Source organism: Trifolium pratense, linkage group LG1 (assembly GCF_020283565.1).
Source record: "Trifolium pratense cultivar HEN17-A07 linkage group LG1, ARS_RC_1.1, whole genome shotgun sequence".
Classification (NCBI taxonomy): Eukaryota; Viridiplantae; Streptophyta; class Magnoliopsida; order Fabales; family Fabaceae; genus Trifolium; species Trifolium pratense.
Genome location: NC_060059.1, coordinates 45,745,728 through 45,761,520, shown reverse-complemented (window position 1 = coordinate 45,761,520; position 15,793 = coordinate 45,745,728). Strand labels below are relative to the sequence as shown.

Here is a 15,793-nt window from a genome sequence, read left to right as displayed (position 1 = left end):
GATTTTTGGGGGTGATTATGATGGTGATTGAAGAACTGAAAAATGGTTGTTGAAGTCTTGAAGAAGATGGAAGCCTAGGGAGAAGAGACAAAACATGTTATGCTCTTTGTAATCCTGACCATTGATTTCTCATTGAAAGAAATGAAGAGTTGAGATTTATCAACATTATTTCCTCCAGTTTTTGGCCCACGAGAGTTGGTTCAGTGGTGATTGGCGCCAAACTTGGTAGGGAGAACCACGATTCGATCCCCCGCAACTGTGATCGGGAGGAGGCTGAAACCCCTTGATGCTAGAACTGACCCCCGAACCAGATTCAACCGTTAGTAAAAACAAAAAAAAAAATTATGGTAGTTTTCTCTACAACAATCATTCATATGTTGCAAATCTGTTTTTCTCATGCACAAATCTCAAATTTCTGTTGCTTCATATCAACTCTAATATCTGTTATGTCTTTTATTTGTTTCCTTTCAAAAGCAATGTATCGTGTTCATGAAATTGAACTTAGTAGTTAGTAGTGTTTGAAAAAAAATACATATCCCCATTATCAACCCACGTGGTACGCCTGCAATTTAGGATCTCAAAGATGCTGAACTGAAGTCACGGATCTTGACTTGCTGTGGAACACAAGTGTGTTGTCACAGGAATTTATTGTGCCTCAATCTTTAAGATATATATATATATATATATATATATATATATATATATATATATATATATATATATATATATATATATATATATATATATATATATACCATAGGATGAGATTGTAGTGATTTTTTTTACAGCAAGATTTATAGTGGTTGGAGATTTGAAGAATGGAGAGAGAAAAGAGTATCATAATTTTTATCTTTAAAAAAATTAGGAATTTATAAGATATCTTTCAAACATGAAAAGCTTAATCTTCAATTCTTTCCTAAGGATTTACAAACATTGCAAGTTTTGAATTTGTCAATGAATTGTTGAATGAAACAGTAAATCAAGAAAAAGTTTTGTTGAATATGGAGAGAAGAGTAATGCTATATGGCACGACACATTTGTCGCACCATATGCACGAACGCCTTTTATTCCTTGCATTTGCTTCATAAGAATCATAACTATTGGCCTTGTGAATCTCAAATTACCCTCTCACATGTTGTTAAGTGAAACGTGATTTTCTCACCTGTTCTCACCCAAATAATTTTATTTTTGATGAGGACACATAAGAAAAAATTGTTCGGAACACGAGTTTGATTTTTGAATGAAATATTAATTAGCATAAATTTTACTTATTTTTTAGTGGAACTCAAAATTATCATCAGAATTCACTTTTCTATAAATCAAAGGATTTCATCTAAATCTAACAATTAAAAAAATCATGCTTCATTTCACCTGAGAGGGAGGAATATGACAGAAGCACCACACCCCCTAATCAATTAACTAATACAGTATGAAGCAAAATGTGAGCGATAAAGCGGTCGTGCATATGGTGCGACAAATGTGTCGTGCCATTTATCATATTCATGGAGAGAAATGTTTTCTGGAAGTGGAAATTGGTGTGGGGAAAGAGAAAGAGTGGGAGAGTACGTAATTATGTGTGGATGGACTATTATATAATCTGTGAACTTTATTTAATCAATGTTTCAAATTGATAAGTCCATGTTGGACCAATACAAGTTTAGTTCCATGATATACAGACCCTATACCATAATTTTGGCTTATAGCGCGGTTAGAATTTTCCTATACCACCAAATTGCTGTTTGGGGAATATTCTTATACTTTTATGCAATTGGAATTCATCCTTCAGGTTGCAAAGAGACCACATGTCAGGAATCAGATTCCTGCCCCGGCTGCGTGATACTATACGATATGAATTTCAATAGTCCGATCTAAATAAATGACAAAAATTATTTAAAGTTAATTTTGTGAATGTGTAATATGAACCGTTCAAGCTCAAATTAATGACTATATTATTTATTTTCATGCAGTTACAGTATTGAATTAATATCCCTATATGTCACGGCCAGCATTATATGTGTAATATTCTCATTTCTCTCTCTCTCTCTCTCTCTCTCTCTCTCTCTCTCTCTCTCTCTCTCTCTCTCTCAATGTTATATTCTACAAGTTATGTAGTGTAATCAAAATCATCAAATAGTATCAGTTGACACATCCAACCATGTGATTATTTTTCTGGGCGTCCCTTTAGCCTTTGTAATCATAATCACAAATAATCTCTTTCTAGATATATGATATATATGACAGGAGATCAAAGAAAATTGTACAAGTATCATCAGTGTATTTGATTCCTTGGACAGCAATCTTATCATTTCTTTGACAGACACTCCATGTGTGGTTTGGTTGATGAATCTTGAACATGTCGCGGTTAGCCGGTTAGGTTACTAGTAGCTACCACCATAAATATGGCTTTGACCACCTGTCATTCTAATCTTCATGACTTGAAAATCATGGTTTATTGCTAGCCTACAAGATGTTGCAAGAGACAAGAGTACAACAATTCTGTTAAACTCCTGGTGCATGCTGCATATTAATTGTATTGAAAATGGTTATGGATAAATTAGTGTAGTAGCACCAACAATGACTGTGACTTATGATAAATGTTAGTATACAGTATTGTGATCTCACAGCATATGGATGAAATAATTTGCTGTGTTGATGTACCAATGTACATTGATTTTTTGCATAAATAATGTAAATCAGAGTCATTATAATAGATAGTATCAAATATGTACAAGTTGTTTCTGTAGCACTTAATAAATTAGGTGCATAGGGTCATGTCATGTGGATATATAATCAAATGCAACAATAATATAGTTACTACTACATTACAACGATATTTATTAAATTGTTATTTTTAAAATTAAAAGCAGAAAATTTGAATGCTGTTTAGTTTAAAATGCTGTAAAGTAACAGTTATAGCGGTGCTATAGCATTGTAGCGTAACCAAATTTGAATGAACTGCTATTTTTTTGCGAGAAAACCCTCATCTTCTTCCTGTAAAATCAAGCACAACATTTTCCACTAGTTCTTCTATTATCTTTCCTTCTATTTCCCTCCCCAAAGCATCAATCTCCATTTTCATAACCTCAACCAACCCAATCTGAACAACAACTTCTTTTCTAACAACATTTTCTACAACCAGGCTGTGACTGTCCCCACCCCAAACAAACCTCATCCCATTTGCTATTAATTCCTTCATTTGGGTCACAATGTGGTCCATCAAACATGAACCCTCTTGAACTAGGGCCTTCCTGTGGGTCCCACAGTACATCTTGAAGTAATTCTCTGACCCCCCATAACCAACAACTTCCAATAGTGCAGCATTAACACAATCAAATACAAGCTTCTGATTTGATCTCATTTTCCTTCTCTTGGCCTCATTTAGTGGCTGAGTACAATCCTTATTGTCCCTTAATGATGGATCCAATGGGCTTTCAAGGGAATGGAATCTTGTGTGAAATGAGTCATGTTGTTGTTCTTGATCATCATCTAGTCCAGACGCTGATAGTAGCTTTTGGACCAAGAGAAGCCAATCATGTTCCTCTAACTTGGTGTCTAAGGAAGAAGCCCTTGTTAACTCTGCAAAAGAATCTTCATCCCATGATAGTGTCCTAGCTACTGATTCTATTGGTGGTGATTTGTCAATTAAATTGGACTTCAGTCGCACCAATGATCCTATACATATAGAATGAATATGTTACACTCGGTTAAAAATAATGATAAAAGAGTTTAATTTTGATACATTGCCTGTGTAAAAAATTACGCTGTGAATCACCACTAATCACACGTGACTTTAAAAATAATTATGATTGGTGGTGTAAATATTTTTAACAGTGAAGGTATATATGACCTCTTGAAATGGAAAGACACTGATAAAGAAAGATGTAAGGCCTAATCATTACCCATGTGACCACCCTTCATGCATTCCAAGGACTCATGAGCTGTATTATAATCTTCAAATGGAGATTCTAATACTGAGATTGGACTTGGCCGATCCTGTTTTTCATTTGGAATCTCTAGCACCATAGACTTTGATTCAGTCAATCCAGGCTGTGAAAACAAACAAATCAAAGATTTCATTTGTATGTTTCTGGAAATGATACCATTACTATAATAAGTTTTCATGAAAAACACTTTGGAAAATATAATTATTTTTCTGATTGCACCGGAAAAAGAGGAAGTAGAGAAGTAGTGCACTAGCCTTTAGGCCTATGTGCTGACTATGAAAAGTTTTTATGAAGTTAAAGAGGTTCTATTAACTATTAACAAGTACACAACATGTTTATTAAAACAAGTTAAATTTGTTTCACCATTGCAACACACTCCAATATAGTTAGGAAAGAAGGGACAGAGATAGTAAAACTCAAGATTTCACAATTACGGACTGTTAGTTGATGGCTTGATGCTATTTATTCACCACAAACATAAAAGTTCACAAAAGACTTAGAAATACTAATACTGTATTTCCATTTGTTTTTTGTTTATTTCCTGATAAATTCTTGCATTTGGTTGGTGTATAATATGAAGCCAATTAGTGAAAACTCAAGCTACATTGAAATCCTTACTGAATATATCTTAATGCTATGATTGTTGCCTATACTCATTCGTTTTCAATGTTTTGTCCATTTTTCATTCCACTCTCTTCTAAAATTTTAAATAGATCCTAAAAAGTAATCACTAAAAGAAAGAAAACTTGCATAATGAACTAAAAGAATAATATGGAGAAATTTGCAGAGCAATTGTAGCTAGATATTACCTCTAGTGTAATCATGTCTTCTTGTTGTCCACAAGAAAATGAATCTGTTGATGTTTTACATGAAGAGTCACACAAAGCTGCAAGAGACTCTTCAAATCCACCAACGTTTGAGCTTTGAGACACATGATCTCCAGGTGAATTTACTGATGGAACCGATGTTTCGGTGACAATAGTTTCAGATTCATCTTTAGATTGAGATGAACTATATTTTTTCTTGGTTGATTTTTTACTCATTGAAAAGAAGAAACTTGCCACTTTCCCTTTAAATGATGATTTCTTACTCTTTGACTTTGCCCCCACCTTGGAGTCATCATGTTCTATGCTAGCATCAACACAGAGGCCGGGTTCATCGACAGTAGACGATGCAGGAACAGGATTTGCTGAAGAAACATTTTGAGATGAATCATCAGTGCTCATTTCTTCATCGAGAGATTGACTGCAAGAAATGGATTTACTTGGTTCTTCTTGGTGTTTATTAGCACTCTCAACCACAGAAGTTACAGATTTCTTTACAAGGGAAAGAGAAAGCATTTCACCTAAGGTAGAGTTTCTCGCTACACGCCTTTGTTCTTGATGATGTTTTTCTTTAGCTGTAACTGTATTCCATCTTTCAGAAAGCCGTTTCTTTGCCTCTATGCACACCGATGACTCGGGAGAACATGTTGCACGACCCATAGATTGCGTAGAATAAGGACTTCCACATACATTGATACAATCCCATGAATGCCTTGGCATTGGTGACATAGCTTCCAAATCATGATATGATTTGTTATATGAGCTATCATCACTAGAATAACCATTGGAAAATGCTGAGGAAAGTAATAACGTTTTATCCTTTTGATAGCTTCTTAGACCTTCTTGCATCTGCATTTGCATTCGAATCTCTTTAGCCACTTTTATGGATTCAAGTACATTATCATTTGCATTTCCCCGATAGAAACTTTGAGGTGATGGATTTGTTGGAGAAACTAAAGCCTTAAGTTCATTTGTCCTCCCAGGACTAGGTTTCAATACTACTATTCGAGTAGATTCCGGAGAGTATCCACGATTCATGTTCTCCCATACAGCCGTCTGATCAGAATCTGCTGGTTTCTTAAGCAATCTATCATTCTTCCTACCCTTTCCGGAAGATTTGTCATTTCCAAACATCTTCAAAGGTTTGATAAGGGTAATGCAGTTCGAATCGTCCGGTGGAGTAGAGGGAAGTTGATAAAGCTTTTGTGAATCCAAAAACCTGACTAAGAGATCATTGTTTGAGCTTAAAATATCCAATGCATCTTGAAATTGCTTGGATTGACGCAACGTCTTATCTGTCGACAGATACTTTGCTTCAATGAATTTTTTACGGACAAGAGCCATCTTCCCCTCATCAAAATCTTCTCTCCACCATCCTCTCTGAGATTGCAGCCATGGTTCATATCCATCTTTGTGGCCAATCTGTTCTGTGCTTGGATGATGAACTCCAAGAAGCATATCCTTATTATCCATCATAAACTTATCTTCCACCTTCCAATGTTTCAATGGCCATCCTAAATGAGCATACATGTCTTGAGAATAATCTTTTGTTTGGCTTCTAATCACAGATAAATTAGGCTCTCCCTTTGAAAGGGTTTCAAGCCCCATTAATTTGGCTACTACATTTGATGGATTGTGCTTGGACTTCATTTCTTTAGACATTTCTTGGTCTATTCTATATGCATCTTGATGATAAGTGCTCCATCATTTTTCTGATTGAGATTTTGAATGTGAAGAAGCTGCATGGCAATGCCAATTAGGTACTACAATTTAGTAATTTATGATTATCGGAATAATATAATAGCATAGCAATATTTAAACACAGAAATCACAAAGTACAAGTATTAGAGACAGCTTGGAAATAAATAAAAATAAAAATGAAGACAATTCAGAAACCTCCAACTTGGTAGCACAATGCTACTTATGAGACATGGAGATACAGATCAGCTAGAGAGAGAGAGAGATGTGGGGGTCTTGTTGTCCTTCCACTTCCTCTGTCTCTGCCTCTCTGCCTTTGTTTAAAACTCTGTGTTTTGTCCTCCATCCTCACTCTCTTTGTAAACAGTTTTCATCAAACTACCATTGATTTACCTTAATTTCTCTACTAATTTTGGATAGAGTTGGTTACAGGTTAAATTGTGCATGTTTGATATCAGAATTAGGCATTGAAACAAAAAACAAGTTGTTGTTATAAATTTATAGGCAAATAATATGATAAAATATCCAGTCACCTAACCTTTGGCCAAAGAGTATTGGTAAGGAAAGATAACATAAATGTTGAGTAAGTGATGATATATAGAAAAAAGAAAACTAATGAAATAAGGCAAATGTTAACATGCATATCTAAGACACATGTTAAGAATACAAATATAAAAATATTTTCTCGAAATATGTGTATTATATCTTTTAAGCATTAAATTCATTTATAATATTAAATGCAAATTAATAATTATAAAAACCTTAACATGTGTCCTATATGCACATGTTAACAGCACTCATGAAATAATATAACTTTTTTGGAATAGATTGACAAAATAAGTTACTTGACTTAATAACAGGCAACTTGTGACATTTTGTCTAGCTCTTTTCAAATATAAATGATTACCAATTAGATAGTGCCATAAGAAAATGAGATCCTTTTAAAGCAGATCCCTTAAAAAGGAGTAAAGACAACAAGAAAGGTATATAAACAAGTAAACAGAAAAGAAAAAAAATGTAAAATCGGTTGAGGCCCAACAAATTTTCCTCATTTTGTTAGCTTGACTTGGCAATAATTATTTGTTTGAGCTACCTTTAATGTGACAAGCTACACAAAACTTTGGGATTTATTGGTGAGTAAATACAAAAGATTTGTATCATAAGGTAGCCTTTAATCCGGGGAAAGAAAATATTGAATTGGGTCATGTATCGTTTTCTAATTTATGAGTGACGTACAAGTTGCACATGCAATTGAAAGTGACCCGTTAAATAGAACATACTAGTAAATCTAAATCTCACTTATGATGTTTGGTTTGTTTAATCATTGCATTAGAAAAGCCAAATAATTATAATAACCTCCTTAATTAATCACGTGCAACATACCCCACCCTCGTGCATCTTGCCTTCCAACTCCAACATAGAGTAGTTAAGAAGAGTGTAATAAAATAAATTCAAATGTTGAGTAGCATGAAGATCACTCCAAAGGATCCCCACAGTAAGAAGAATTTAGGGGTAGTTTTGAGTTCAAGTTTGGGGTTTACTTAAGTCGAGGGTCTTTCACGTGATAATGCTAAAAACTAGTAATAGTTTTTCCTACGGGAAAGTTTATTAGATATGTGACAATTATACATAATTAAAAATATAAGGAAAATTGTAAGCGTTTGAGTACTCATTTGTACAAATTGTACTCTCTTATAATAATAAAGTTTTGCTTATAAAAAAAATAATATAAGACTTAAATGCATTTTTAGTCCTCATATTTTGATATTTTTGAACTTTTAATCCCCTATTTAAAAAACTAACTTTTTGGTTTTATATTTTAAAATTCAACGTAATTTTGATGTGGCGCTGAGTTGGTGTGACTACGTTGAAATTACCTTTTTCCATGTCAGATTTATTTAATTAAAAAATATATTTAATTATATTATTAATTCATAGTAGTAATAATTAAAAAAACAAAATCACATGAATCTTCATCATTTTGCAGAAGCAAATTTGACAGAAGAAAATTTCTAAAATCCATGTCTAACACACATGGCCGGTTCCGAGATTTTGGAGGCCCGGGACAAATAATAAAAATAGACCCCTAATAAAATAAAAAATTAAAAAGAACGTCATTTATTTAAATTGTAAATAGTATCAACAACATCAAAAATAATTATTTATCCATGTAAGTAACATAAAGGAAAGGTCATTCCACAACATTGAAATTGAGCCGATAAATAAAAAATTAAGTGATATATCATTAAAAATGAACCGATAATTTTTAAAAACAAGTAATCTTTTATTTAAAGAAATAAAATGTAGTTTTTTTGGAACAATTGCGAAGTTTTTTTTTTTGGTCAAGGGAACAATAGCGAAATTATTTATAAGCTAATAAAGATATTCTTTTTTATAGAAAATTCATCATTTCTTAAAAAAATTGAAATAATTTGTGTAATGTTTGGACCGACATAGTTGGTTGTAAATGGTTTCAATTCTCTCCAACAACATTTCTTTCAATTTTTAGATTTCTTAAAATGAAATGAAATAATACACAAAAATAGACAAAATGACACCAAGCGGGACTTGAACTAGCTACCACAAGATGTTACAAACTTAGGGACAAGGCATGAACCACTACACCAACTAATATTAGATGTTAAAACATCTCTAGAAAAATACTTAACTCATTCTTTTAGTTGTGGGCTTCCAAAAAAAAATTGAGGCCCCAAAAAAATTGAGGCCCCGGGCTGTGGGCCTGCTTGCCTACCCTCAAAACCGGGCCTGCTAACACAATCAACTATATTGCTATTTCCTTTCGTTGGACTATACAGATCTAATAGAAGATAAGAAAAGAACAAAGAACGGTCGGTGGCCTGAGAAAGTCGATGGAGAACGGACGGTGGCCGTCGGAGTTGCAGAGGATCGCGTAAGTGATGGAACAAAGAAGAAAATGGGTCTACTGTAATGAAAGGCCAAAATTTTGGTGTTGACAAGCATATATCTAGGTATATTGATATTGGGGTTTATGCTTTTTTAAATCTATGGGTTTGAATTTGGACGGGATTGTGATGAGGTTATTGAGATGGGGTGAGTATTATTGAAAAGAAGTGTATAGGGGTGCTCAAATCCAAACAAATCCAAATAAAAATCGTAAATTGATTAAAAAAAATCGAAAACCGCAAAAAACCGAATATTTTTGGATGTGTTTGGATGTCCTTTTGTGAAAATCGTTGGATCGGATTGGATTTCGGATTAATTTTTCAAAACCAATCAAAACCGAACTAAACCGCATATATATATTTTAATATTTATTTATCTTTTTATTAGTATGAATATATATTGCATTAACCTATTTTTTGTTTATTTTAAATTTTGTTAATACTATTTGTTAGTTTAATTTAATTAATTTTTCACCTTTTGATATGTTTCAAATATAATTGACAATTTAGAATTCAAAAAAAAAAATATAATTGACAATTTTTGTAAAAAATAAATAAAATATAATTGACAATTGTCATTCCAAAATATTAACTTTTAATATATTATATGTTATTTCTTACATCAAACTAAATATTTATTTTGTCAAAAATGTCAAACTATTATTTTATAGTGTTTTTTATAATATTAATATTTAATAAAAAAAATTACATTTTATAATTTGGATATCCAAAAACCGATCCAAATTAAACCGCATAAAATTGGATCGGATTGAATTTTTTTGTTTGTCATCCAAAACCGAACCGAACCACAAATAAATTTATTTTTGGATCGGATCAGTTTTTACCTCAAAACCGATTCAAATCGAACCGCGAGCACCCTAGAAGTGTATGTGGATTAATGAGTGAGTGATGAATTGGAGATTTCTGTTCTAAGATTTTGTTTTTTTGGATGAGTTTGATAAGGTGCAGGTTAAGGTGGGAAGGTCCACTAATTTTCCCATGATGGGAAAGACAATTTGAACCATTGATATACTCTTTAAATATTTGATGGTTGAGATTTTAAGATGACTACTTTTATACAAATTACCTTCTTCATCTTCATATATTTATGAATATGGCCCTATACTTTTGTAGAACTTTACATTCTTACCAAAGATATTTATGCATTTATATTTATTATTTGAACAAAGGGATAAGGAGCAGGAGGTCCAGGGTTCAAGTCCTAGCAAATGAGAAAAAAATTAACATAACATTGTAATACTAACAACTAATATTACTTATAAAAAAATATTTATTATTTGAGCTAACTTCATCCAGTTTCCATCGTTCTTCCTCATTACTTTTTTATTGTTAAAATTGAACTTATTTAAATTCATTCAAATCATTTTAGACGAACAAAACGATATGTAATTATTTAAATTTGGTCCACATGAGATCAGCACATTTTATTTGGTTCATAATATTTTTATCTAATAAAAAAATGGCTTAACTATACATTTGGTCCCTTACGTTTATTTTAGGTTTTAATTTGGTCCCTTACGTTTAAAAAATATCAATTTGGTCCCTTACGTTTATTTTAGGTTTCAAGTTGGTCCTTTCCGTCAATTTTGTCACATGTGGCAGTCAATTTGCATACGTGGACTGACACGTGGCACTTGGACACGCTGACACGTGTACTGTTCAAACGGTGTTAGTGACAAAATTAACGGAAAGGACTAATTTGAAACTTAAAATAAACGTAAGGGACCAAATTGATACTTTTTAAACGTAAGGGACCAAATTGAAACCTAAAATAAACGTAAGGGACCAAATGTGTAGTTAAGCCTAAAAAAATATAACTCTTTGTCCACACATCCTAGCTCAACTGAGCGAAATGTCTTGCTAGTGTCGGACGACATGATCGGAGTTTGAACTACGGTCCCTCCACTTTGTGTTTGTGAGTTTTCAATAACTTTGTCATTCCGCCTATTACCGAAAAAAAAATCTAACTATTTTTTTAGGTAAAATTTTAGATATCTTGGTGTGTGATTGAATACCGTTACTTCCTAACAAAATTCATTTAAAATTTAAATTTGTTTTAAAATGAAGGTTAAATTGCAGTTTTGGCTCCCTATGTTTCGGAAACTTGCGATTTTGGCCCCCTATGTTTCAAAATAGCACTTCTAGCCCCCTATGTTTGCCCCATTTTGCAAAAGGTCAATTTTGATCAAGTCAATGCTGATGTGGCAAGTCACTTAAGTGACTCAGCTGCCACATCAATTTTTTTGTCACTTATAATTTTTAAAAAAATATAAAAAAGACTATATTCCCATATATTATTTATTTACAAAATCAGTAAAAAATAAAAAAATAACAAGTAAAACCTTGTTTCTTCTCTCTTCTCAATCGCAAAAATTTATCTCTTCTCAATCGTAAATCTCAAAACAATTATGTTGTTCGATTTCAACTGTGAATCAATCGTAAGGTCTGCTGTTCGATTTCTATCATGAATCAATTGCAAGTTTTGTTGTTCAATTCTCTCTTCCTATTGTTTTGAACCCCAAAGTGCCTTTATTGGAGATGAAGACCGTAAGTACGGCAGCGCCTTTGTTCTATTTTAAGTCATGTACTCTTGTTATTGTTATGTTTTTGTTCCTGTTATATCGTATGTTAAAATTCAACTCAAGACCTATACATCCTATTATATGTTTTGTTGAGAAATCTTTGGGATTGAGAAGAGAGAAGAAACAAAGTGTTATGTTTTTTTTTGTTACGTGACTTCTTCCTTTCTTATTTTTTTTATTTTTATTTTTTAAATTATAAGTGACAAAAAAATTGATGTGGCAGCTGGGTCACTTAAGTGACTTGCCACATCAGCGTTGACTTGATCAAAATTGACCTTTTGCAAAAGGGGGCAAACATAGGAGGCTAGAAGTGCTATTTTGAAACATAGGGGGTCAAAAGTGCAATTTAACCTAAAATGAATTAATATTAAAATGTAACGTAGTATATAATTTTTAGGGATGACAATGGGTAGGGTACTATAGTACCCATCCCCATACCCGCGGATTGAAAAAATACCCGTATCCATCCCCATACCTAGGTACCCAAACCCGTACCCGTTACCCGCATTTTTACTAAAAATAAATTGATCAATTATAAAATATCATATAATTTTAATAGAATTAAAAAAATTTCAAAGATTTTAATATTGACTAATGAAAATTAAAAACAAAATTATTACCAACCTTATGTTAAAGTTCATATTTATGTTAAATATTCACATTATTTTTATATTATGTTATAAATAAACATTTTTATTAAAAATATGTAATAGTTTATTAGAGTTGTATTGTTTTAAATTGATTTGCATATATTATAATATAATAATAGAAATAAAATAAATAAATATATATATATTATGCGAGTATGGGGCGGGGTGGGTACTAAGGTACCCGTACCCGCACCCATACCCGTTCCTTTTTACGGGTAATTACCCGCGTGTCCGTACCGAAAATGCGGGTTTTTACCATACCCGTTGTGGGTGATTTTTGCGGGTACCAGATGACATGCGTCATTACATGAAAATAAGACCAATTTCAAGTGTTTTTAGAAGAATTGTAACCCATTTCATGGAAGAATAATGCACTAGTTTGAAGATATTTGCAAAGGAAGAAAGTAGCTGAAGAATGAAGAAAAATCATCCAATATTCTGTTTTCACGCCCCAGGCAAAATTGTTGGTGCTCAGGCGAAAAATTTCTGCAGAAAGGCTCTCCTGCTTCTGTTTTCATGCCTGAGGCGAAATTGTTGGTGCCTCAGGCAAAAATCCTGCAGCCTGGGGCGAAAATGCTTGTGCCTGAGGTGAAATTCTCATTTATTGACCCCGGTTATAAAAGGAAAACGCATATCTGAGTGCCAGGATCGAAAAATTGGCATTGGAAACATCATTTTGAGGAACATTTGAAGATCTAGGAGCTTGGAGGCAAGGATTCAAGTGTGGAAACACATCAAGATCATCTTGTAATCATGCTTTCTTTCATTTCTTTGATTGTAATGTCTTTTATCACTATGTGTAACTAAATTTCCATGATTGATCCTTAGGGGATTCTTATTATTATTTCTCTTGAACTATTTCTCTTGAACTATGTGATTATCATATGTTATGATTAATGAATTACGAAGTTAGTTTCTTCAATCATTCCTTGTTCTTAATGCTTTGCATAACTTGATCAATTGTGTAATGTTTTCAATTATTTGTTTTACTATGACAATAGGAATGAATGATCGATCTAGGAACGATTGATCAATTAACTTTCACTTAAGACATTTCGGATCGTTAATTGAGATTAAAGGATTAAAGGATTAAAGGTTGTAAACCTCAATTGATCATAGATTACCTAATACATTAGGGATCGATGATCAAGAGAGAGGATTATGTTACCAAGACATTTGGCATAATCATTTTTGATTTAATCTAATCGTGAAACTAAATTGAGTAAATTCGTAATCATACATGAAATTACCAAGAGAAGTAGTAATTAGGTGAACCGAAAGGATCAATCGATTTTCTTCATTTGATTTAAAACCTAAATTATTTTGTCAGTTTATGATCAAACTTGAACCAAACAACCCCCCCCCCCCCCCCTTTATTATATTTAAAATTATATGTTTAAGTATGAATTCAATTCGTGTTTGAACTACAACAATCCATGTGGAAAGAACGATTTTTTATACTACTTGACGGCTATTTAGTACACTTGCTAAATTTCTATCAGTATCCTCTAGGTATGGGTCAAATTGCCATCCTTAATAATTTTATCTACATGATTCATGTATCCAAAGTCCAAACAAACTCTTAGTACTAGAGTGTTCGCAATTTTTAATATCAAAATCTTGCAATTTTAGTCATAGAAAAAAAAACTTGGACTACTTATTGTCCACCTAAATTAATTAGTATAAAAAATTGATAATTTAATCTCTAACAATAATAAAGAACGCGGTTCGATTCTCTGCGATACAAAGGGAACTAAAAATATTTGATACTAGAATTGACCCCCAAATCACAATAAACTGGTGGTGAAAATAAAATAAAAAATAAAAAAAGTAAAGAAAGAAATAACTCTACAATAATCAGAAAGTAAATATATCATCATAACTATAGATTAACTGATTATTTTATTTCTTTTACAATATTATTATATGTACCATGGAAAAAATACCACTATTTATAATTAGCTTAGATATGCAATATATTACTAATTTATTCTCAAATATCACTATTTTTAATCAGTGTGAGAATTTCTATTTCATCACTATAAAAATAAATGTGCAAAACGGTTTTAAAATTTTAAAAAATTATTCATTTATGAATAATTCTCTTTGATATAAATATACAATTGTACAATAGTCCAAGGGTACATTCATAAATAAGTATAAATTAACAAAGTAGTTGGTAGAAAAGATATCCACTCTTAAATCCAAGCCATTGAATATTTTAACAATATATCAATGGTAGATTTGAGTTTTTCCCATCATGGGAAAATTAAAAGACCCTCCCACCTTAACCTACACTGTTTGATAAATAAAGAACTAAAGGGAATCGAAGAAGATGAAAATTAGAGAAAATTGATTTTCAATAAATTTTTAATTATTTTAATATATTGTAAAATGACTAATAGAATTAATAAACAAAATAATGACATGGAAAAAAGTAATGCCAACACAGTCATGCCATCTCAGCACCACATCTCAATAAAGGAGTCGTGTCATTAAAATTGATATGATTTTGGGAGACCAAAAAATTGATTTTTGAAATAAAGGGGACCAAAACTTCAAAAATATTAAAATAAGGGGATCAAAAATGTAGTTAAGCCAAAATATAAATACTCGTGCAACCATTTGTTTTTCCAATTGACTTGTAGACGGAGTCCTTAATAATTAGGGATGACAAAAAAACCCAAACCCGAGAGACCCACCCGAACCCAAACCCAAGTCAACGGGCGAAACCCGATTTGACTGGGTTTGGGTTTGGGTGACACCCGATAATATGGGTGTGGGTTTGGTATCAGTCAAACCCACACCCGAAACCTATACACCCACCCGAAATATTTTATAATTACCTAATTACCCCCATAGTCTCTCTCAATTTCCTTGGAAGACCTTAAATTTTAGTTGTAATTTAATTTCTTGAAAGTCTATGTTGTAATTTCTTGAAAGTCTATGTTTGAATTTCCTTGGAAGACCTTAATTTTAGTTGTAATTTAATTCAAAGTCTATGTTGAAATTTAATTTCTTAAATTTGCAAATTATTTTCAAATGTGTTGCGGGTTTGGGTTTGGGTTTGGGTGGAAAAAACCCGAACCCAATGGGTGTGGGTGTAGTTTTGTCACCCGAACAGCCTTTGGGTTTGGGTTTGGGTTTGGG

At 32.4% G+C, this 15,793-nt stretch overlaps 1 protein-coding gene across 5 annotated transcripts; it reads right to left on the bottom strand.

The window, feature by feature from the left end:
• Positions 1-2,655: 2,655 nt before the first annotated feature.
• LOC123898281 lies at positions 2,656-7,563 on the bottom strand. Of its 5 annotated transcripts, none has more exons than XM_045949221.1 (4): positions 7,374-7,563; positions 4,754-6,507; positions 3,900-4,047; positions 2,656-3,672 (listed from the first exon to the last, which is right to left on the bottom strand). In XM_045949221.1, the coding sequence occupies exons 2-4, from the start codon at positions 6,428-6,430 to the stop codon at positions 2,981-2,983; spliced, it is 2,517 nt and encodes an 838-aa protein (XP_045805177.1). In that variant the 5' UTR covers positions 6,431-6,507; positions 7,374-7,563; the 3' UTR covers positions 2,656-2,980. The 5 variants fall into 5 exon arrangements, with proteins under 5 accessions (XP_045805177.1, XP_045805186.1, XP_045805162.1 ...); XM_045949230.1 differs by lacking the exon at positions 7,374-7,563 and adding an exon at positions 7,312-7,350; XM_045949206.1 differs by lacking the exon at positions 7,374-7,563 and adding an exon at positions 7,005-7,063.
• Positions 7,564-15,793: the final 8,230 nt, after the last annotated feature.